Below are 22,358 nucleotides of genomic sequence, written 5' to 3' on the forward strand. Positions count from 1 at the left end.
TGTGATCTCCCAGGTTCCTTCCAGCTGAAAAAGTTTATGAGGCTACGGTTTCCCGCCAAGAGGCCCATTCCAGGGCCTCTCTCAGAGTTCCCTGTTGGGGGAAGGTGGGAGGGTGTCGGGCCGAGCCCCGGACTCCAGCGATTTTATACCGGGATTAGCGCAGATCAGAAGCCGGCTCCGGCCACGCCTCCCGACCGGCCAGCCGGGGGCGGGGCCAGGCCGCGTGCAGCCGGGTGATATTCCGGGCGTGCACCAGGCCAGGGGCGGCGAGTGGGCGGGTGCGAAGGCGAGCCAATGGAGGGGCGGGACCAGAACACCCCCAGTCCCCCAGCTTGCGGGTGCAGGGGGCGTGGCCCCAACCCCTCAGGTTCCCCAAGTGGGGGCCTGGGCCGAGCCGTCGCCTAGCAACGCCCCGCCCCGCCCCCTGGGCGGCCTCGGGCGCCTACCCCCAGCATGGCCTGGCAAGGCTGGCCTTCGTCGTGGCTGTGGGTCGCCAGTTGCGGGCTGCTGCTCCTGGTCCTCGTCCTGCTCGTGAGCCCCAACAGCTGCCGAGCGCGGCGGACCCTCCGCAGCCTGTTCATGGCGCGTAGCCAGCGGCTGCTCTTCCGAATCGGGTTCGTGCCGGGCTCCGGCGGGATGCGGGGCTCGGGAAAGCGGTCGCGCTGGAAAGGGGGACTGAGAGGGGTGCCGGGGGAGGGTTTAGGGGTTCTGAAGGGGCTAGGGGATCCAGGGCCAAAGAAGAGCGATCGGAGAGGCAGGCTGGAGAAGCCACTGATCTGGGGGGACTGAGGAAGAGAAGTTGGGGGTGGAAAATTGGGTTGGGCTGGGGAAAGCAGTTTGCGGCGGGGGGGTGGGGAGCAGGCCAGGGTAGCCAGAGAAAGGGGGCGTTGAGAGGACATCTGGAGAAAAGAGCCAGATGAGGGGCTGGAGACAAGGGAGCTGGAAAAAGAGAGCAGGTGCAGGAGCCCGGGCTCCCGCCACCCCCGCAAGTTCCTCCAGTGGGCAGGTGCTGGTGAGAAGGCATGTCTCAGACCGTCTAAGTCTCACGTGAAACCGCTAACCCCTTCCATTTGTCCCTGTCCCTCTCCCCCTCCCCATCGCTCAACTCCCTACCATTCAATGTAAGCTCTTCTGTCCCAACAGAGAGTCCCAACTCTGTAGGTCGGTCTGTCCCTTTCCTTCAGTCCCCTCCCCCACCAATCCTGGCCCCAGTCATAAGCCTCAGGCTGTGAAATCCGACCCTAATCACTCAGCCTGACTTGTTGCTGGTTCACTGACCTCCAATGACTTTTTCCTTTCTGACCACCCCCAACTCCCACCCCAGTCCTCATTCTTCCCTTCCAGCTACTTCGACTCCTTCCTGGGCCAAGCAAGGTTGGCGACCAGCCCTGTTCTGCCACAGAAACACTAAGAGGCAGGGAAGGAGCCACAAGAGGAAGGCTTCCTAGGGTCTCTATCCCCTTCCCATTACCAGCAGGGCCAGGGGGCAGGACCTCAGGCCCCAGTTGAAGGACAGTGATGTTGGGCCTGGGAACTATGGGAGCCCTGGCCCCAGGCCAGGCTCGGGGGAGGACCCAAGCCGGGAATTTCCTGAGTTTCAGAGAAGACATTGTACAATTCACCCCTCCTCCCCTGACCACCCCAGATATCCCAGAAGCTTCACCCCTAGGATTGTGCTCGCACTCACTCTAAGACAAAGAGATATAAGGGCCCAGTGGGGGGAAAACTGGAAAAACGTAGGTTGGGGGGGAATCTTGCACATGTGCCTTTTGGGGCATTCGCATCTCTAATAGCCCAAACATTGGTCACATTCTCAATGATGCTCCAACTAAGTCACCACTGCTCTGCATTAAAATAATGAGATTTACAAATATTCAAATATCTGCATATTTAGGATTAAAAAAAATATTTCTCCTTACAACATTTATAGAAATTTTATTGCTCTATTTGGGGAGGGATTTTTAAATCTACTTCCAGCTTTCAAAATTGGTAACATTGAAATCACACAAATGGCCTGAGGAAGTGAAAAATAAAGGTTCCACAAGAGACTGGAATCAGAAGTCCTGAGATCAAAATTCCCAAGGTCGCCACCTCAGAATCCTGAGGGTTTGGCTATTCCTAGAACTTGGGGTCTGGGAGTTTCCAAATCCTCAAACTTGGAATTCTCAGAGAGCTTCTTTGGAATTCAGTATTCTGTGGGCTTTCCTGTGGCTGGATTTCAAGGTTGCCTTGGAACCAACTCCCCAAATTTGCAGAGCAGAAGGGCGTGCCTGGAATCAGAATCCCAGATCCTGCCCCTCCAGGGTCTGGGAAACAATCAGTCCAGTCCCTTGGGGGAGAAGCCACTGGCTGCTGGGAGGGACAGGGGGTGTTAGCAGGAAACGGTCTGAGGGAAATGGGCAGGTGTCAATGCTCTGAGGGTGCCTCCAGGAAGGATGGAGAGGGAGGGGGACAGGATGGGGCAGGACATGATGGGAGGGGCAGAGCGCATGGGCACACTCCACCCTAAATGTGTGGCTGAGAGGACCACAAGTAGAGGATTCTACTGGAGGCTGGAAAGTGGATGATGGAGATAGGAAGCAATGGCTGGGAGAGGAGTCGTTGTTGATGTTATCATTAATAACAATACTCACTGGTGTTTGACAGCGTTATTAAGGGCTTTCCTCAAACATAACCACCATTGTCTTGGGATGGGGATAACTGGGCGCAATGGAGGGTTGATTTGGGCTAACCTGAAGCAGACACACACATTTGGGACTCTGCGGGGCCTGGGAGGCAGCGTGTAGTAGTTAAGCATATAGCATGTGGGGACAGACAATCTGCTTTTGAATCCTAGCTTTTGTGCCTTAGTAGCCACGTGACCTTGGACAAATAACTCAGCCTCTCTGTGCCTCAGTTGTTTGCATCTGTAAACGGGCCTGGTGATAGTGCCTATCTCACAGGGCTCCTGTGAGGATCAAATGAAATTCTACATAGGCTTGTAGTAAGTGCTCAGGAAATGTTAGCAATTGCTCATTCTATAGCATGAGGGATGGGTGGGAGGGAGGATACATGGCGGTGGGCCATGGCTCCTTCTGGAGCTTCCTTTGTTTTTTTTTAAATAGGCGCCCAGATAACTTTAATTGGGAAGGCTTGTCAACTTCCTTTTTTTTTTTTTTTGGCCACACCATGCGGCACGTGGGATCTTAGTTACCTGACCAAGGATCGAACCGGTGCCCCCTGCAGTGGAGGCACGGAGTCTTTTTCTTTCTTTTATAAATGTATTTACTTGTTTATTTATTTTTGGCTGTGTTGGGTCTTCGTTGCTGCGCACGGGCTTTCTCTAGTTGCGGAGAGCTGGGGGCTACTCTTTGTTGTGGTGCACGGGCCTCTCATTGCGGTGGCTTCTCTTGTTGCGGAGCATGGGCTCCAGGGTGCGCGGGCTTCAGTAGTTGTGGCACACAGCCTCAGTAGTTGTGGCACACAGGCTCGGTAGTTGGGGTGCACGGGCTTAATTGCTCCGCGGCATGTGGGATCTTCCCGGACCAGGGCTTGAACCCGTGTCTCCTGCATTGGCTGGCGGATTCTTAACCACTGCGCCACCAGGGAAGCCCAAGGCATGGAGTCTTAACCACTGGACCACCAGGGAAGTCCCTCACTTTTTTTTTTTTTTTTTTTTTGGAGCTTCCTTACATGCTTCTACTCCTGTCTTCCAAGCCTATCCTGCCCATGTACCCATAAGGAAATCCCACATCCCTTCATTCGTTCAGTGACCCCCTAACTGCCCTGGGTCGAGACTGGGATCACTGATATGAGTGGAGTCTGGTCGCCGTTCTCAAGGAGTCGGGGAGAGGAGCATGTGAAAAGGGACCCTAAGTGGCAGGAGGCAGGGCGTGACAGTTTCCCCCAGGAGGAACAGGGTGTGCCTGAGGAGGCTGGGATCCGGAGTGTGTGCTCCCCTATGTGTGCCTCCTGCTTCATGCCTCAGTTTCCCTTTTGCCCCTTTGCCTTCTCAGTGGTAGTTGAGGAGGTTTGAGTAGAGAAAGGGCCCCTGAGCAGAGCCTGTCTGCAGGGGGTGGGGTGGGGAGGGAGGTGAATGGGGAATTAGGCTGGGAATGTCTTGAGAATGTCTGAGAAAGTGGAAAGCGCCCGGCCTCTGCGGATGGACAGCCCTAGCTGACAAAGCCTTCCCACTCTCCTTGACCAAGTGCCCTCTTCATTCCTAAGCATAGAGGATCTTTCTTGAACCTCCTGACCCAAGTGAAACCAGCTGTCCCAGGACAAACCTTGCTTGCTCCACTTCTGAAAGAGGAAAGCCCTTCTTTGGGGCCAGTGAGGACCACTGGCTTGATTTCAAAGGGTGGCAAAGGTCCTGAGCTGAGGACCCTTGAGTGAATGACCCACCTGCTCGTGGCCCGAAGAAAGGCCACATAGAGGCAGTGGTCTGGGCCACCCACAGCACAGCCTGCAGGAGGGGAGCAGGGAGGGTCCTTTTCCTTTCTGCAGGCCTTGGGACCTTGGAGAGCTGCAGTGTCGCCATCTACAGTGGCCCCTCGGCTGGATGGCTCCCAGTGCCCCCTTCCCCAGGCCACGTTGCCTACAGAACGGAGTCCACACCCCTCACCCAAAGGGGCTCTCCCACACCCCCTCCAGACCCATCTTCCCCAATCCCATCTTCCCCAGGCCCTGTGCTCTTGCTGTACTTCTGTCTGGGGCCTGCCAGGCCTTCCTCCCTGCGTCAAATTTTGTTGCATCAAAGCTCATCTTCAAAATATATCCAAAATCTGAGCACTTAACCCACCTCCACTGCTACAACCCTGGGCCAACCTGTGGTCACCTCTCACCTGATCTCCTAAATTGACAGCTCCCTTCAGCCTTTGTACCCCCAAAGCACTCTCAGCATAGCAACCAGGATGAAACTGTTAAGACTGAAGTCAGAAGTGTGTCACTTCCCTGCTTAGATCCCTCCAGAATGGCTCCAAGGCCCTGAGTGGCCTGCCGATCCCCAACCTCACTTGTTTTTGGAATGCTCCTCACCTTGCTCATTGGGCTTCGGCCACACAGGCCACTTTGTTGTTCCTCAAACACTCTGAGACAGTCTGACCTCCAAGACCTTCTGTCGCTGTTCTCTCTCACTAGAACTTTCTTCCCCCAGATGGCCACATGGCTGTGCCTCTCTTCCTTCAGGTCTCTGCTCAAATTTCACCTTATTCGAGAGGCCTACCCCGACCACCCTGTGTAAAAATAGCAAGGCCCCCATGCCTGCACTCTGTTACTCTACGCTGCTAGGTTATTCTCCGTAGTACATATCACCACATGACATCCTATATATCGACTTGCCTATTGTTTATTGGTGTTCTTTCCCAGCCTGAATATGAACCGCATGAAGGAAGAAACTTCTTTCACTACTGTATCCCAGCTTCCAGAACACTGCCCGGCACAGAGCTGGCCCTTGTTAAAGGGCTTTTTTTTTTTTTAACATCTTTATTGGAGTATAATTGCTTTACAATGGTGTGTTAGTTTCTGCTTTATAACAAAGTGAATCAGCTATACATATACATATATCCCCATGTTAAAGGGGATAAATGAATAAATAGCTTGGCCCAAGTGCCATCTCCTCTACGAAGCCTGCCCAGCCTCCCCAGTCAAAATTCATCTCTGCCTCCAGTGACCCCTGGCACTGTCTCCCCTCCTAGAACCTTCATTGCATATTCTTGCTCATTCTTGCATTAGGTGTTCAGAGGTGTGATTTCCCCACTGGACTCCCACAGGCCTAGCCCAGGGAGCAGGACTGAATCAAGAGGGCCTGGGATTAGGGGGAGGGAGGGAGGGGGGGAGTGGGGAGGGGGAGCCCAAAAGAACAGACCAAACCAAATAAACCCCAGGAGCCTTGTCTGGGCAGGTGGCCTGGGATTTCAGGCAAGGAGACAGAAATAGTCCAGGCCTCCTGCCCAGGACCGAGATTCGGCAAAGAGGCCGCCAGCAATGCCTGTGTCTCTGGTCCTCCCCAAGAGCCCTCAGCAGCCAGTCTTCCTCCCCCCTGGGAAAGACGGTGAAGGCTGGAGAGGGCTGCAGTCTGCAGAGGACCATACCCGGGATGGGTATGGAGACAATAGACACAGGCCCTGTGGTCTCCCGCTCAGGCCTGTGTCTTGACCTGATGCAGGCACTGCCCCTCTCCTGGTCATGGGGAAATGGTCCCCCTACCCCCCAAGGCCTGCTGGCAGCTTCAAGAAACTCTCATTCTCGAGGGCCTTTTTAGCTATCTCCTTATCTTCAGTTTCCTCAGCTTTGAGAAAGCACAGAGCAGCTAGTGGCTCAATTTGTTCCTGAGGGGCCTCAGAGCAGGCTGTGCTCCAGTAGGACTCTGTGTCCTGGTGGCTGTCCAGGTCCCTCAGCCCTCAGACAGGCATTTCCGGTTTGGTTTCATAAAGACTGCCTGTCACTGGTCAGATGCAAAGCCTGGGAAAACCTGGGTCCCGGGGGTACAGGAGAGGAGAAGCCAAAAGCACCCCCTGACCAGAGAAGCCTCTCAGCCTGGGCTTGCTGTCCAGCTGGTAGAGTCTGGGGCCAGGGCCTAGCTGGGACAGACAGCCCCCAGGCCTCTCTCAAGAGCTGCCCAGGATGGCAAGACTGCTCAAGGGAGGAGGGGGAGAAGAAGGGCTTCATTGTGTGTTCTCCACAGCCAGTCAAAAGAAGGGGGTGGGGAGGGGCTGTGTCTCTCTGCCCCAGCTGTCCCTGGTGGCCTCCCACGGGCTGGAGGTTCAGGCTCAGATACCAAAGACTCCACACTCTGGTTCGACGAGGTGAGGAGTGGAAGGTATGCCTGTGGCCCTCACTGGGGTAACGGGTGCTGTGTCCTGCAGCCCCGACCCGCGGGGAGGGCCCTCAGGCACCTTCAAGGCTGACCCAGGCCTGCTGCCTCCACCCCAGCCCCGCCCTGCAGAGTGGTTTTTCTGTCTCCCAGCTGGGTCCCAGAGGACCAATTAGGAAACTTTCTTTTCTTTTTGGTGAGGCGACAGTGGGTAGTTCCGGGCCCCAGAACTGCTGAATCAGAATCCAGGAGGGGCGGGGGGCGGAGCGGGGGTAAGCAAAAGAGGAAAATGTTGGAATCTTTTTGTTTCACCAGCACTCCCAGATCGTTCTGATGCATTCTGGCACATTCTGACCCTGCTTGGGGACCCCGTTGCAGGGAGTTTGAATTCCACATCAGGCCCTGGGAAGGTCAATGTCATCTTGTAAGTCACGTGAACTTCCTGGACTCATATGCTCGTTCAGAGAGGAGGAGCCCTTGGGTTTTTTTTTGTTTGTTTGTTTGTTTAATTTTATTTATTTATTTTATTTCTGGCTGCGTTGGGTCTTTGTTGCTGCGCGCGGGCTTTCTCTAGTTGCAGTGAGCGAGGGCTACTCTTTGTTGCGGTGCACCGGCTTCTCATTGCAGTGGCTTTTCTTGTTGAGGAGCACGGGCTCTAGGCACACGGGCTCAGTAGTTGTGGATCGCAGTCTCTAGAGCACAGGCTCAGTAGTTGTGGTGCACGGGCTTAGTTGCTCCACAGCATGTGGAATCTTCCCGGACCAGGGCTCGAACCCGTGTCGGCTGCATTGGCAGGCGGATTCTTAACCACTGCACCACCAGGGAAGTCCTGTGCCCGTCACTTTAATACCTGCACGCCTGGCCCTGCCCTGCCTTTTCTGGTCACTAAGCCAGCATTTTGTGGGTCCCAGTTCTGTGCTGGGCTAGCTGGGGGCAGCCACAGGGGTGCAGAGGAGCCACGAGGAGCAGGCTGGTGACTGCCTGCCCCCTGCACGGCGCTGATTAGGGCTCCGGGTAGAAGGTGATAAGGCCCAGCCACTGCAGGGCTCACCTGCCCCTGGAGGCACAGGGAGAGGCTGAGTGCCCCAGATGGAGCAGGGGAAGACAGCTTTCTGCTGGGACAATCAGGAGCTGGGTTTGAGACCAGCCCTGAAAGATGCTTAGGGCTCTAGTAAGTAGAAAGGCCTGCAGGATATTGCAGGCTGAGACCTGCGGGAGCCAGGCAGGACTGTAGTTCTGAAATTTTAATGAGTTGTTTCAGCCATTCAGAAGAAGATAGATAGTATAACAATCCCCCCACCTCCCAGCTTAAGAAAGAAAATATTACAGATGCTGTGAAGGCCGTGTCCACCTCCCCACCCACCTTCTCCCTGCCCCCGAGGAAGCCCTGCTAATGTGCGTGTTGACTATCCCCTCAGCTGCCTTTATTCTTTTACTATTGATACATACGTCTCTATCCCTAAACAATACCAACGATGGTTCTGCATGCTTTGGCATTTTAGATAAATATTGTCAGGTTATCTGTTTTCTCCGTGGCATGTCTGTTAGCTCAATATTATGTGCTTGAGCTTTGTGCAGGCTGAGGGTTGGTGCTCTAGATCATTCGCTTTCCTGGATGTATGGTTTTCCATGGTCTGAACAGGTCACTACTTATTTATCCACTGTGCTGTTGACAGACATTTAGGGGTGTCTGATTGTTCACTCTTGGGACACGGGGTTTTCACTGGGCGGTACGGGAGGAGGCGGCAGAGACTTGCCTCCCCCCAGTCCACAGAGGGCCTGACTGGGGGGTGGACACTCTCCCATCAGCAGTGGGGAGCCACTGAAGGCTTTTGAGCGGGAGCAGGATGCAGTCAAAGGAGGTGCTTTAGGAACTTAAACGTTTGCCAGAAGTTTGCAGTTTGGTTCAGGGGCAGAGAGCTGGATGAAGGAGGCTTTCGTAAGGGCCTCACTGAGAGCTTCTAGGGCCTGTTCCCAGGGGTGAGCCCATGCGGGGGAGGTGGGTGGAAAGTGAAACTGAGAGGAATCCTGTCTGGGTCACCTACACTGGGGAAAGGGTTAGATGGGTGGTCAAGTTGTGTAACTAGGAGGATGACAGGGCCTTTCCCAGAAAGAGAGGCAGCAGGAGGAAGAGCTGACAAGCATGGTTATGGACCCTGGTGATTGTGACACAGCCGAACGGCTGATGGAGGAAGAGCCGGAGCTCAGGGACTTGAGAGAGTCATGAGAAATTCATTGTCAGGGAAGGACCAGGCCTGGAGAGAGTGGCCCAGCGCCACTAGGTCCTCAGGCCCCTCCCCCTGCTCTGCACCGATCCAGACCTCAGGCCCACAAGGGCCACCCCGGCCAGCACAGATCTCGGGTCTGGCAGCCATCCCCGCCTTTCTCCATCTCCAACATCCCCTCTAGGCCAGGCCCTCGTCATCTCCCCCACTGAGTGACTCGGTTCCCCTGCCACCTTCCACTCAGCTCCTTTCACTGTACCTTCTGCACCGCAGCTGAGCGAGCTCTTACAAAGGGAAGTCAGAACACATGCTTCCCCACTTTAAAACCCACCAGCAGTTTTCCACCTCCTCTCCGTGGCCTGGCGCCTGTGCACCTTGCTGACCCCTTCTCTGACTAGAGACTTCGAGGCCTCCTGGCAACTCCTAGAACGTGCCCTACTCGTGCCTGCCCCAGGGCGCTGGTGCTACGCGTCCCCCAGACAGTCTGCACTGTTGTCTCCCTCATCTGTCTGTTCCCTGCTCAAGCGTCGCCCTCAGAGAAGGGGCCTTCCCCGACCACCCTGTCTACAGTAAGACCATCTTCCTTTCCCACGACAGTTAACGGCTTGCATGTCAATTGTTTTGATTTCCGGTTTGGTGTCTGTTGGCTGCTCCTCTCGCTATGTTGGCAGGGAGCCATCTGTCTTGCTCTCTGCCGTCTGCACCCTGTCCAGCACGTGCAGTAAGTATTTGCTGGAGAAAGTCAATGAAAGAGCAGGGCCTTGTTTACTGCAGCTTCTTAGTGCCCAGTCCCTGCGCTTGTGCATCTTCATCTTCCCTGGAGCACAAAGCACATATAATAAGTATCCAATGAGGGAAGACAGGGAACATTTACCAGTCCCTCCCAGATGTGGACGGCCATGTTCTAGCAGCTATGAGGGGTGCCCGGCTGAATCTGGGAAGGAAACAGCAGTTGCTAAACACCTTCCACCTGTTAGGCCCTGGAGAATGTTAGCATTTGTCATCTTGTTTTATGTCACTGAATCCTCACACAGATGAGAAGCCTGATCTGTGAGACCATTGACTTGCACAGGGTCTCAGACCAAGGATGGGCCAAGCCATGACTGGAACCCAGACCTTTCTGTTGCCAGAGCCCCTGCAGTTTCCATAAGCCTAAGTAGGAAGAAATGAAGTCAGGAACAGGACTCCGGGCATGGATGCAGGGTGGTGTCCGGGCACAGAGGAAAGGGTGATTTTATTTTCTTATTTATTATTTTTAAAATTTTCATTTTGAAATCATTTCAGAGTTGCAAAATTCGTACAAAGAATTCCCGTGTACCCCTCACCCAGCTCCCCTGAATGTTAACATCTTTCATAGCCATGGTATAGTTATCAAAACCAAGAAATCAACGTCCATACAAACTAGTAACCACTCTCCAGACTTTACTGAAATTTTGCACACTGTCCCCCTAACATTCTTTTTCTGGTCTGGAGTCCAATCCAGGATATTTAGGTTGTTCCAACCCATCCCCTCTGGCTGGGCATCTCTGCTGTGCCAAGTCTTTGTTAGTCCGGCAGCACAGCAGGGAGAAAGGAGAGAATCAGCAGCTCCCACCAGCTCTCACCCCCGCTCCGGGTGTTTGGTACCTCTCGCTTGCCTGTTCTTGGTGCCCCTTCCTCAGAGTCTCACATGGCCTTTCCCTTACTTCTTGGAAATGTCACCTCCTCAAAGAGGCCTTCCGTGACTGACTACCAGATCTAGAATAGCAGCTCCTGTCCTCATTCTCTATCCTCTTGCCTTGTTTATTTTGTCATCTTCACTTGACAGTATGTTTATTGTCCTGTCTGTCCCACTAGAATATAAGCTGCAAGAAGGCAGGGACTCTGCCTTACTCACTGTGTGCCCAGAGCAGGCTAATAGCAAGGCCTCACTAAATACTGTGGAATGAGTGAAAGTAGGAAGTGGCCGAAATGGGTTTAAAAATAAAACAAAAACAGGGCCTACGAAAAACAGACATAAAGACACATAAAGGATGGCAAGGGGCTTCCCTGGTGGCACAGTGGTTAAGAATCTGCCTGCCAATGCAGGGGACACAGGTTCAAGGCCTGGTCTGGGAAGATCCCACATGCCGTGGAGCAACTAAGCCCATGCGCCATAACTACTGAGCCTGTGCTCTAGAGCCCACGAGCCACAACTACTGAGCCCATGCGCCACAACTACTAAAGCCCACGTGCCTAGAGCCTGTGCTCCACGACAAGAGAAGCCACCGCGATGAGAAGCCTGCGTACTGCAACGGAGAGTAGCCCCCGCTCGCCGCAACTAAAAGAAAGCCCACGTGCAGCAACGAGGAACCAACGCAGCCAAAAATAAATTAATTAATTAATTTTTTTTAAAAAAGGATGGCAAAACCCCTCCACAGCGCGTCTAGATTCCCAACTGATACAAGTGCATGGGCTCACAGAGCTGGGACAGCCATGATTCACCTTCAGCTAAATTGTTTCCACCAAATTGTCATGGAAACATGCTTGGTTTTGATCAAATTGTTTGCAGACAGGTCAGCTTGCTCTTCCCAAAGGGGACTGAAGAGCGCCTGCCCCTGCTGCCTCCCCGACACAGACACAGTAAGCCTCTGTAGGGATTTAGGGCCCTTTGTCCACATCCCCACCTCAACTTTTCTGTCTCAGGCTTAATCAGCCAGAACGCCACCCCGTTTTCTGACTGCCTTGCGGTGTAACCCTGAGCACTGACTGACCCCAGCCACACCCCAGCCTCAGTAGCCTTCCCGAGAGCAGAGGGCCTGAGACCACTCCCGCTCATACTCTGCAGCGCCCAGTGTAAAATGGAATTTGGAGGCTGTTGCTCAAAAGGCAGGAAAGAGGTGCCACGTAAGGTACTAAAATATAAAGCCTTTCCTTTCTTCTGTGATCTCTCTCTTGACTTGCCGACTTGCCGTGATGTTTTTAATTTGCTACTTAATGTCATTCTGAGTAGAGGAATACTTAAAATCTTAATTGTTAGCATGAATTGTGCCATTCATTATATATCATGCAGTGCCACTTTTAAATGCAAATATAAGAACATTTAACTCATATGTGGGATCACCGAAACTACATAACACATTTCTTAGCTTGTACGTGGATATGTGTTACGTTCTGACCAGAACGGTGGAAATGTGGCACCGAACTAACTCAGCTGTTTTTATTTCACTTTTTGATACGTGCACATTCTACCGGCTCTCTCTGCTTTCAGCTTACTGATGAGCGAGAAGGGCTGGAAGGAAAAGGACAGATTGGTTGCCTCTTTCCCTTTCCTTCCGTAGCAGCATCATTTGCAGCATCAATGGTGGGATCATACAGGGAAGTAACATGATAAGAAAGGATGTGGTAGGGTTCCTTGATCATTTGTGTTTCTTAGAACACCATTGCCTTCTTGATGCATTTCAAGCAAATTCTAGTTTGAACCCAAAGTGTGGCTTACGGGCCAGCCAGTGCCCCCCCCCACAACCCTTTACTCAGTCACAGATGTACACTCACCTGTATTCACTTTGGGTCTTGAATTCCCACACATAGAGGGTCCACCAGAATTCTGTGCTCGTGGCCATTGCGAACATGGTGTGTGAGGGGCAGCAGGGACGGAGCAGACACATGTCCTGTAATGTTATGTGTTATCACCTCTGCTCGCATGCATGTTCCATTGTCCCATCAGACTTCACTTACAAGACACAAGTTCAAAGAGAAAATAGTTAAGAATTTCAGGATGGCAACAGCAGAGCATCATACCAAGTGTGGGGCATTATGTGACTGCCGGGTCGCACACCTGTGAAGCCAGCCCTGCGTGCTGGCATCCTGTATTTGGGGGACTCTGTCACTCGCAAGTCCCCTCTGTTCCTCGTGCCCCCTTTTCACTGTGTAGCCTGGGATGGCCTGGAATGGGGGCAGGTGGAGGGAGGGAGTGTGGTCAGCTCATCCAGCCTCACCACTGCCTGCTTCCTCCACCAAACAGCCAAACAGAACCTTCTACACTTTCCCTAAGTAAACCCTGCTGTCTGCTGCCTCTGGGCCTTGGCCTATTGTTTCCTCTACCCCCAGTTGTTCTCAGAGTTGTGGTCCCTGGGTCAGCAGCATCAGCTGGAGCTTGTTAGAAATGCAAATTCCTGGGCTCCACCGCAGACTGGCTGAGTCTCAAATGCTGGGATCGGGCTGAAGAATCTGGTCTTCAGCAAGCCCCGGGCATGACTGCGACACACCGCTCCTCTTCCTGAAATACTGTTCCCACCTCATTGCGGCTTCCTAACTCTTATACTCCTTTCACTGAGTAAACCCCTCACCCTCGGTTCTCTTCTATGAATTCCTCAGCTCACATCTCGCCTGGTGAGCTTGGGGGTGTTTCTGTCTCATTCTCCATCTTGTCCTGAGTACTGAGCAGGGCAAACAGTCAGCACACGATAAGCGGTGGTGGAGTTGCATTGACTCAGGGGGTGACTGAGGGAGTGGAGACGTGGGACCTGGGCTTCACGGAGGGTCTGGGCTCGAGGGGCAGGGCTGAGCACAGACATCCCATCCTGCAGGTACAGCCTGTACACCCGCACCTGGCTCGGGTACCTCTTCTACCGCCAGCAGCTGCGCAGGGCTCGGAATCGCTACCCCAAAGGCCACTCCAGAACCCAGCCCCGCCTCTTCAATGGTGAGCTCTGGCCACCCCGGGCCAGCATCGCCCCAAGCCGTGGCCACCCTCCCAGCCTACTCCCCATCTCATACCCCCGACTGCTGGGCTCCCCGCCCCATCACCCCGCCCACAGCCCGTCTTTGTTCCCCAGGAGTGAAGGTGCTTCCTATCCCCGTCCTCTCAGACAACTACAGCTACCTCATCATCGACACCCAGGCCCGGCTGGCTGTGGCTGTGGACCCTTCAGACCCTCAGGCCGTACAGGTGAGGGGAGGATGGGGTCAGGGGTACCTGGGGTCACCTTGAGGACTGGCAGCTTCTCCTTGCTAGAGAGAGGCTGACCCTGCCCTCTGCCAATGGGATGTGCTCCCCTCCATGTGCACTCACACACAGACCCTGACACACATGTACACAAAGAGACCCCCACAAACACACCATGGGGAGGGGGTCAGTGTCAGGGCATGACCAGAGGAAAGGGGGAGGGCAGCAGTGGGGGAATCAGAGCCAGAGGGCAAGTGGTGCTGACCCAGGACTGTGGGTCTAGGGAGTTTCCTTCTGCCTCTCACTCTCTGTGGCCCCCTTTCTGACCCTCGCTCTTCTCTCCTCGCCTCTGTCTGTCGTGTCTGAGCATCTTTATCATTCCCTCTTGTTACTTATTTATCTGTGTGTGTGTGTGTCTGTGTGTCTACCCCCTCCACGAATCTCCCTCTCCCCTGTGCCCAGGCTGGGGCTCAGCTGCCCCCCTTTACCCGGCCCTCTCTTCCCCACCCCCTTCTCATTCTCTGGCTTCATCGCCTCCTTCTCCCTCATCCCTCCCTGCTCTCCTCTCCTCTCTCCTCTCCACCCAGCACCCACGCCCCTGTTTCCCTCTGCATCCTGCTCCTCAGTCTCACTGCCCCCTCTCTCCCGTAGGCTTCCATTGAAAAGGAGGGCGTTAACTTGGTTGCCATTCTCTGCACCCACAAGCACTGGTAAGGGGCTGAGGTGGGAGGTCTGGGTGCAGATCATCTTCCCTGGCTGGCCCCTGCCCCGGCTGGGCTTGCCAGGACTGCGTCCCGTGAGAACAGGCTGGGCTGAGAGTCAAGAAGTCAGGATGGGTGGACACCGTCCTCATGAAGTCACTGGGGCACCAGCAGAGAGGGAGGGGGAGGGGCGGGTCTCCCACTGCTCTACTTATCAGGCTTCTGAAGCGCCAGAGGAGGGCAGGGCAGGCATTTACCTTCCATTCCGTGTGGGCAGGTGTGCCGGGCATGGGCAAACCTTGTGATCTCTTCCATCAAGGAGGTTATAGTCCAATAGGGGAGACAGCCCTGTATGGAAGTGTACAATGATGATAAACAATAACAACTGTGACAGTTGGCACAGGGTATGGGGGCAGGGGCGCCAGGGAGGGTGTGATCGGATCCACGTGGAGGAATTAGAGGCTGATGACCCTGGAGCTGAGAGTCCGGAAGATCAGTTGGCATTAGTTGGTGATGCGGGGAGGGGTGGCGAGTTGTTGGGACAACATTCTGGGCAAGGGGACAGCTTGAACAAAGGCCAGAAGAGGTGTGGACAGCTTGGTTCAGTCCAGAAGCCAGGAGTCCCAGGGCTCAGAGGCCTGGAGGTGCTTGGGGAAGAAGGAGGCAGGAGGCCCAGTACAGTTGCCCCTTAAAGGCCCTGCCTGTCTGTGCCATCCTACAGGGACCACAGTGGAGGGAACCGTGACCTCAGCCGGCGGCACCAGGACTGTCGGGTGTATGGGAGCCCTCAGGACGGCATCCCCTACCTCACCCAGTAAGTCCCTGACCCAGGGATGGGATGGCCCTTGTGGGCCCTTCCCCTCACCCTCCATCCTTTAGTCACATGTTTCAGGGGTATCAGCAGGTGGATCTTTGCTGATGCCCTTCCTGGCCCTTAGAGAGTAGATCACAGCCCATCTGAAGACTGCCACTGCCCATCCCCCAACGGATCCAGCCATAGTCCCCAAAAGAGGAAGCAGGAGGGCTTGGATCTGAAGCCCTGGGCACTGGGGGTGCCTTCTCTCTGTGGTGGGGAAGCCCCCCTCCTGTACATCACCCATTCCCTTGGGCCTGGGCAGGGCGGGGGAGGGAGGATCAGCATGGCACAAGCTCTAGTGCCTTCTCTCCACTATTGCCTCACTTCTCAGTCCCCTGTGTCATCAAGATGTGGTTAGTGTGGGACGGCTTCAGATCCAGGCTCTGGCCACCCCTGGCCACACACAAGGCCATCTGGTCTACCTGCTGGATGGGGAGCCATATAAGGGTCCCTCCTGCCTCTTCTCAGGGGACCTGCTCTTCCTCTCTGGCTGTGGTGAGTCCCCCAAAAGGGAAGAGGGAGGAGGGGGGACAAGAGGGAGGGAGAGAGGCCAGGGCAGGGGCCCAAGGACAGCCACAACTCCACGCAATGCATGAAAACATTGGTTTCAGTACACATGTTGCCTCGGCAGTTACTCCCGCCTTTGTTACCTCGATTTTTCTTTTATATCCTCATGACTTCCCGCGGGGGATGGACAGAATGAGACGATGCCTGTAACTGAGTAGAGACCTCGAAGGGTGTTTGTTTCCACTGGGTGGAGCCTGGTTCTCTGATACAGTGACGGGCAAGACTAGTTACAAAAACTTGAGAACCCCTGAGCGAGAGGGTGATCCTGTGGGTGGGAGGATCACAGGTCCCAAGGTGCATGGAGTGCCAAAGACAGCACAGGCAAAGAAAGAAGTGCTCTATGGAAAAGAGCAACCCTATATCGAGTGGGCTTGGAGCCACAGAACTCAGCCTGAAGGTTCTACATCCCCTCTCTATCCACATGTCAATATGTGCAATGGAGGCCTTCAAATGGGCTCGGTTGCGGTTGAATATTTGGGCCCAGCTCCCAGAGGGAGGGAAGGAGTAAATGCCAGGGAAGTGGGCATGGCAGGGGCACGGCTGAGGGCTGGTGGCCAGCCCCAGCTGTACAAGCTGGTCCCCACCCTTTTCATGTACCTTACCGTGCTGTGTGGTTCTTGTACCTTACACATACCTTCTGACCCTACCAGGACGGACCTTTGAGGGCACCGCAGAGACCATGCTGAGCTCACTGGACACCGTGCTGGGGCTGGGGGACGACACTCTGCTGTGGCCTGGTGAGGTGCCCCTCCCTCTCCTAGCCCCTCACACCCCCAGAGTCCCAGCCGACTCAGCTCCTGGCCCAGAGGGGACACAGCTCCACCTCTGGTGGCTCCTGGGAGCCAACTCTAGCAGTGGGGGCAGAGCTCCCTTCTGTTTGCAGAACTGGCTCTGTAAGGCCTCTGCTTCCCTGGCAACCAGCCCACAGTCTCTTGGGAGCCCTGTAGGCCCCAGAGCATCCCTGGGAGATGGCTGATTTTTCATAGCCAAAGCCTAGAACAGAAAATTGCCTTTGCTTAATGAGCAAACAGGGGCCTTAAATCCACTCTGCGTGGATCATTGCCTGCATCCATCATCCACACACTGCACGTCCATCATCCATATGCATGTACATGGAATATCCATCCATCCATACGTACGTGCATGTGTACATTGCATATCCATAGTTTCTAAAACACATTTACTCATATCTCAGTTAATCCTCAGAACATATATGCATCCATTCATTCATTCGACAAATACTTTATTGAGCACCTAACGTGTACCAGGCCCTGCTCCAGGCACCAGGAACACATAATTTTATAGTGGCATTATTATTTTCCCCACTTGCCAAAGGAGAACATTGTGGCTTAGAGAAGTGCCATGACTTGACTGAGGTCGCACAGCTGGGCAGAGCCAGATGGGCTAGAATGCAGGTCTTCTGGCTCCAGGTCTGGTGGTTTTCCCCCCTGAACTGCTTCTGCCTCTTCACTCGTGGCTGACTTGTGCCCACATTTAGAGAAACAGCTCCATGTGGTCAGGGCTTTTCTGGAAGCATTGCCCCTCCTCCCCAGTCGTCAGGTACCCATAGGCCTGTGGGTGGGGAGGACTTTTTCTGACCCATCTCACTCGGCCCTGTGTCTTGGCCCCGATGACCATCCCTAGGCCATGAGTATGCGGAGGAGAACCTGGGCTTTGCAGGCGTGGTGGAGCCCGAGAACCTGGCCCGGGAGAGGAAGATGCAGTGGGTGCAGAGGCAGCGGATGGAACGCAGGAGCACGGTGCGGGGCTTGGGGTCCAGGAGGGGCCGAGGGCACTCCTGAGAGAGGTCTCATCCCTGCGGGCCCTGCAGGGCTCTTCAGGGCCCTCTCCAGAGCTCTGACATATTTGGCACAAGGGCCTTCCAGTGAGAACTTCTGGACCCTGGGATGGGGCAGTGCGGGGGGTCTTCCCTTGTTGGGTCTATTTTCCAGATCCTCCCCACCAAACCCGGGTGCCTCTCCCCCCACAGTGCCCGTCCACCCTGGGAGAGGAGCGCTCCTATAACCCGTTCCTGAGGACGCACTGCCTGGTGCTGCAGGAGGCTCTGGGGCCAGGTCCAGGCCCCACGGGAGACGATGGCTACTCCCGGGCCCAGCTCCTGGAGAAGCTCCGCCAGCTGAAGGACCTACACAAGAGCAAGTGACCCCGCCGCAGCCCAGCCTAGCGCCCCCACCGTGGTGGGGAAGCCACCCATCATGGCCCACACCACACCTTCCCTCTCACTGCTTCCACCACCACCTCCATCAGCCCGTCAAGCAGGCACCACTCCCCGACCCGGGTCGGGGGAGAGGAGGGACAAGGCAATGAGACCCTGAGACCGAGAGGAAGGGGGCTGACGGAGGGCTTGGAGACTCCGTGGGGTGAGGCTGAGTCATTGAGGGCAGAGCTAATCGGGAGCCTCCCCTCCTCCCTTCCCCTGTTCCTGTGATGGCAGCAAGGATGAGGAGGCCTCGCTCTCACTGTAGCCTCTGAACTCAGGGCAGCAGGAGCCATGAACAGGTTGAGTCCATCTTCCCCCTCCTCCCATCCAGGGTTGGGAAAGAAACTCACTCCCTCAAAGTGTCCTGACGTGTGGTGCCTTGGAAAAGTGGTCACTCAGAGGGGCACCTGGGCTCTGGTTTACTGAGAACCTGCCCCTCCTCCCCCAGCCTCCCTGCTCCGCCTCCACCTGGCCCCCATGAAGGCATTTTTCAAACAGAGCCATTTCTGAGAAAGAGGAAAGGGCTGGAAGCCTGGCTGTGGACAATCTCTGCCTCGGTGACTCCCCTACTGCCTGGAAGGCGGAGGATCCTGGTTGCCAAGGAAACTTGACCTCAGGCTGAGGAGACACCAGGCGGCTGGGATTGCAGCCCCACAGTCTTGTAGGTCACACATGCTCCCTGCACAGCTGGCCTGGTCCTGCCCGCTGGCCTCTGCCCCTGCCCTGGGCCAACAGGGCCCCTCCTCCCCAGGGGACCAGAGAGCCATCGTCCACCAGGGCCACTGTGGTTTTCTCATTATGGCCCGTATTCTTAGGAACTCCTGCTTTATCCTCAACCCTTTCCTCTTTTAGTTAGTAAAGCCATTCATCTGGCCCTTTGCAGTTGGCCAAAGACATTCCCAGGTCATTTCTCATTTGGCCTTTGGCCCCATCATGGTGGGAGCAGGGGATCAGCACAGCAGAGAGCGGAAATCAGAAGTCCGGGAGCGGACAGCTCTCAAATGAGTGGCAGCTTCCAGGACCCCAAGCCTGGGCCCTTCCCCTCTGTTCAGCCCTCCCTCAGCTCAGCTCCTCCTCTGGCCTTGGGTCCAGTCCCTTTGGGACTGCAGTGAGGACTCCGATGGTCCTCAAGCAGGCGTGACTTGGGTCAGCCAGGAGCCTTCTCTTCGTGGGTGGAAGCCTTCCTTCCCTCGGGCTCTGCTCTCCTCTGGGGCGCCTCCGAGATGTCTCCTGCTCTCAGTTTCTCCTCATCATCCTGCCTCTGCCTTCCTCTCCAGCCACAGCCTCTGGAACCAACTTCAGCAATACCGCCAGAATAGAGCTCCCCCCCCTCAAGGCATGCAGTTCATGCCTCTGTGCCTTCACTCATGCTGTTTCTTCATAATGGAATGCCTTTACCCTGCTCCTCCTGCCTTGTCTGCCTGGCAAACACCTATTCATCTCTCACAATCCCCCTCAAAGGCCCCCTCCTCCAGGAAGACCACCCCCGTACCCCTCCCCCTCCAGGCTACCTCTCCTCTTTGTAAATGCTTCGGTTGTGGCACTTATCATACTGTATTTTAGTTGTTTACATGTTTGTCTCCCCTTCTAGACTGTGAACCCTTCAGGGCATGGACTGTATCTTATGCATCTCTGTATTTCTGCGCCTAGCACGGTGCCTGGCACACAGTAGGCGCTCAATAAATGTTGAATGAATGAATGATTTAACTGAGGCTTGATCCCTCAGTGGGCTTGTCTTTATTGCTTGTTCCGTTTTCCTGTCTGGGTTACCATTCTTGCTTACTTGGAGTGACTGCTCTTCCAGAGCTTTGGGCAGAAACAGCACTCTAAATATACCCTTCCATGGCTCGTGAGCATTTGTCCAGGGTTTACAATTTGCCTACCTCGGTGTTTTCCAAAAGTTGAGATGAACAGGAGTACTGCTGGCCACAGGAGAGATAGCTTTACCTGGTCACTGCACAGCAGTGAATGTGCTTCAGCGGCAAGGCCTTGGTGCTGGCCTCTCTTTAACGCCTTTCTAACTAACAGCCAGACTCCAGGTCGGCAGTCTAGGGCAACTATCTTGAGTTAAGCTTTAACAACATCATTTTGTGTTCTTTGTGTTTATCTTTGGGGTCAATATTTTTGACGAGCGACACCAGTTTTCAATTCATGAAAGTGATTAAAGGTACAGGCATATCTCATTTTACTGTGCTTTGCTTTATTGTGTTTTGCAGATATTACGTTTTTTACAAATTGAAGGTTTGTGGCAACCCTGCATTGTCAGATGATGGTTAGCGTTTTTTTTAGCAATAAAATACTTTTAATTAAGGTATGTACATTGTTGTTTTTAGACATAGTGCTGCTGCACACTTAATAGACTACAGTATAGTGTAACATAACTTTTATATTCACTGGGAAAAAATTTTTTTGCGTGACCCCCTTCATTGCAGTATTTGCTTTATTACAATGGTCTGGAACTGAACCTGAAATATCTCCAAAGTGTGCTTGCATTTATTGAAATAGGAAAATACGAAGTAAAGGTGACACTTGGCTATGGCAGAATTTTTTTTTATATTTAATTATTTATTTGGCTGCGTTGGGTCTTAGTTGCCACAGGCGGGCTCTCTAGCTGTGGCACTCAGGCTCCAGAGTGCACGGGCTCCCTTGTTGAGGTGCCCAAGCTCAACAGTTGTGGCGCGTGGGCTTAGTTGCCCCATGGCATGTGGGATCTTAGTTCCCTGACCAGGGATCGAACCCACGTACCCTGCACTAGAAGGTGGATTCTTAAACACTGGACCACCAGGGAGGTCCCTGTGGCAGAATTCTTAAAGGTGGCCTTGGTGTGGCTGAAGACTGGGAAGCACTGGCTTAGCTCCACATTTCTTGGGGCCACCCCTGGCCACAGCTCAGCCTCCCCTCTTGGCACCCCTCACCCCAAGCCAAGGACCTTGGCACTGGTCCTCACTATCCTGGCTCAGGGCTGCACCTGGGGTGGGGGTGAGGGAAGGAGCCGTGGGCCTCACCTTCCTGAAAAAAGGCAGTCTGTGTGCTCTGTAATCGTCTCTTGACTGGGCAAGCCCCAGGGCCAGGTCACTCTGGGTATGCCCAGCTTCGAGGGACAATTGGTAACAGTTCTTGGTGAAGCATTTTCCCAAGGCGTTGGCTGGTCCTCCCACTGGAGCATCCGTCCTGAATGATGGCACATGTTTCTCCTGGAGCCAGGACTGCCCAGCAATAACCGGGACACCTGTTATTTGCTTGCAGAACAGCAGGAGTGACAACTGGCCTTAGAGACCTGGGTTCTAGTCCCAGCTCTGTTACTCAACATCCAAGGACCTTGGGCAAGTAAATTCCCGGACCTCAGTTTCTTCACCTTCCAGTGGAGATGACAACCTTGAATGAGACATAACCCTTTCAATGCAAGTGACAAACACGCAACCGAAAGGGGCTTAAACCAAAAGGGAAATATATCAGGTCATGAAATTGAGAAGTGTAGGATTATGTCATGGTGACTTCAGGCATGAATGGATCCAGGGGTTCAGAGGCATCTTCATCATTCAGCTCCGCTTTCTTCTATATTGATATCATTCTCTGTCAGTGTTTCTCCCTGTAATGGAAGGATGGTCTCTAGAAGTTCCAGGTTTATGGGCTACTAGTTCATCAAACATAGCAGAACCTCTAATAGCCCCAGGGATTGAGTTTCATTGGTTCAGCTTGGATTATGTGCCCAACGCTGAACCAATCATAGGAGTTAGGGGACTGGGCTTCTCTGACTGGCCAGGTTAGGTCACGTGACCACACTTGGAAAGGCAGTGTCAGACCCAACTGAAACACAGTGCACCGAGAGTGGGGAAAGGGTCCCCCAGAGGAATAGGGGGCCTGATACCAGAAATGATGCAAGGCAGCAAACTCATAAACTTTCACCAACAAGGCCACTTATTTGGAGGCTATTAGAAGAGTTAGACGAGAAAGGCATATGAAGTCACTTTGGAAAATGCTACATGTGATTTCTGGTGCCTAATTCATTATAGAGAAGAAATGGAGGTAGACGCATGGCCTCAAAGGTGTTTGAATAATATGTAGTTTAAAAAATAACCTGGGGGGTGG

General features: G+C 54.1%; 1 protein-coding gene across 2 annotated transcripts; it reads left to right on the top strand.

The window, feature by feature from the left end:
- The first annotated feature begins 271 nt into the window (after nucleotides 1-271).
- PNKD (PNKD metallo-beta-lactamase domain containing) lies at nucleotides 272-19,976 on the top strand. Of its 2 annotated transcripts, none has more exons than XM_057550709.1 (9): nucleotides 272-614; nucleotides 13,566-13,681; nucleotides 13,815-13,927; nucleotides 14,576-14,634; nucleotides 15,347-15,439; nucleotides 15,813-15,976; nucleotides 16,699-16,785; nucleotides 17,693-17,808; nucleotides 18,039-19,976. In XM_057550709.1, the coding sequence occupies exons 1-9, from the start codon at nucleotides 454-456 to the stop codon at nucleotides 18,210-18,212; spliced, it is 1,083 nt and encodes a 360-aa protein (XP_057406692.1). In that variant the 5' UTR covers nucleotides 272-453; the 3' UTR covers nucleotides 18,213-19,976. The 2 variants fall into 2 exon arrangements, with proteins under 2 accessions (XP_057406692.1, XP_057406693.1); XM_057550710.1 differs by having other exon boundaries at nucleotides 13,848-13,927.
- Nucleotides 19,977-22,358: the final 2,382 nt, after the last annotated feature.

The sequence above is a fragment of the Balaenoptera acutorostrata genome, chromosome 8 (genome assembly GCF_949987535.1).
Source record: "Balaenoptera acutorostrata chromosome 8, mBalAcu1.1, whole genome shotgun sequence".
Taxonomy (NCBI): Eukaryota; Metazoa; Chordata; class Mammalia; order Artiodactyla; family Balaenopteridae; genus Balaenoptera; species Balaenoptera acutorostrata.

Coding starts and splice junctions, on each gene's coding strand:
- PNKD (XM_057550709.1), top strand. CDS start 454: ATGGCCTGGCAAGGCTGGCCTTCGTCGTGGCTGTGGGTCGCCAGTTGC. Junction 13,682..13,814: donor CCAGCCCCGCCTCTTCAATG/GTGAGCTCTGGC, acceptor TTTGTTCCCCAG/GAGTGAAGGTGCTTCCTATC. Junction 16,786..17,692: donor CGACACTCTGCTGTGGCCTG/GTGAGGTGCCCC, acceptor GACCATCCCTAG/GCCATGAGTATGCGGAGGAG.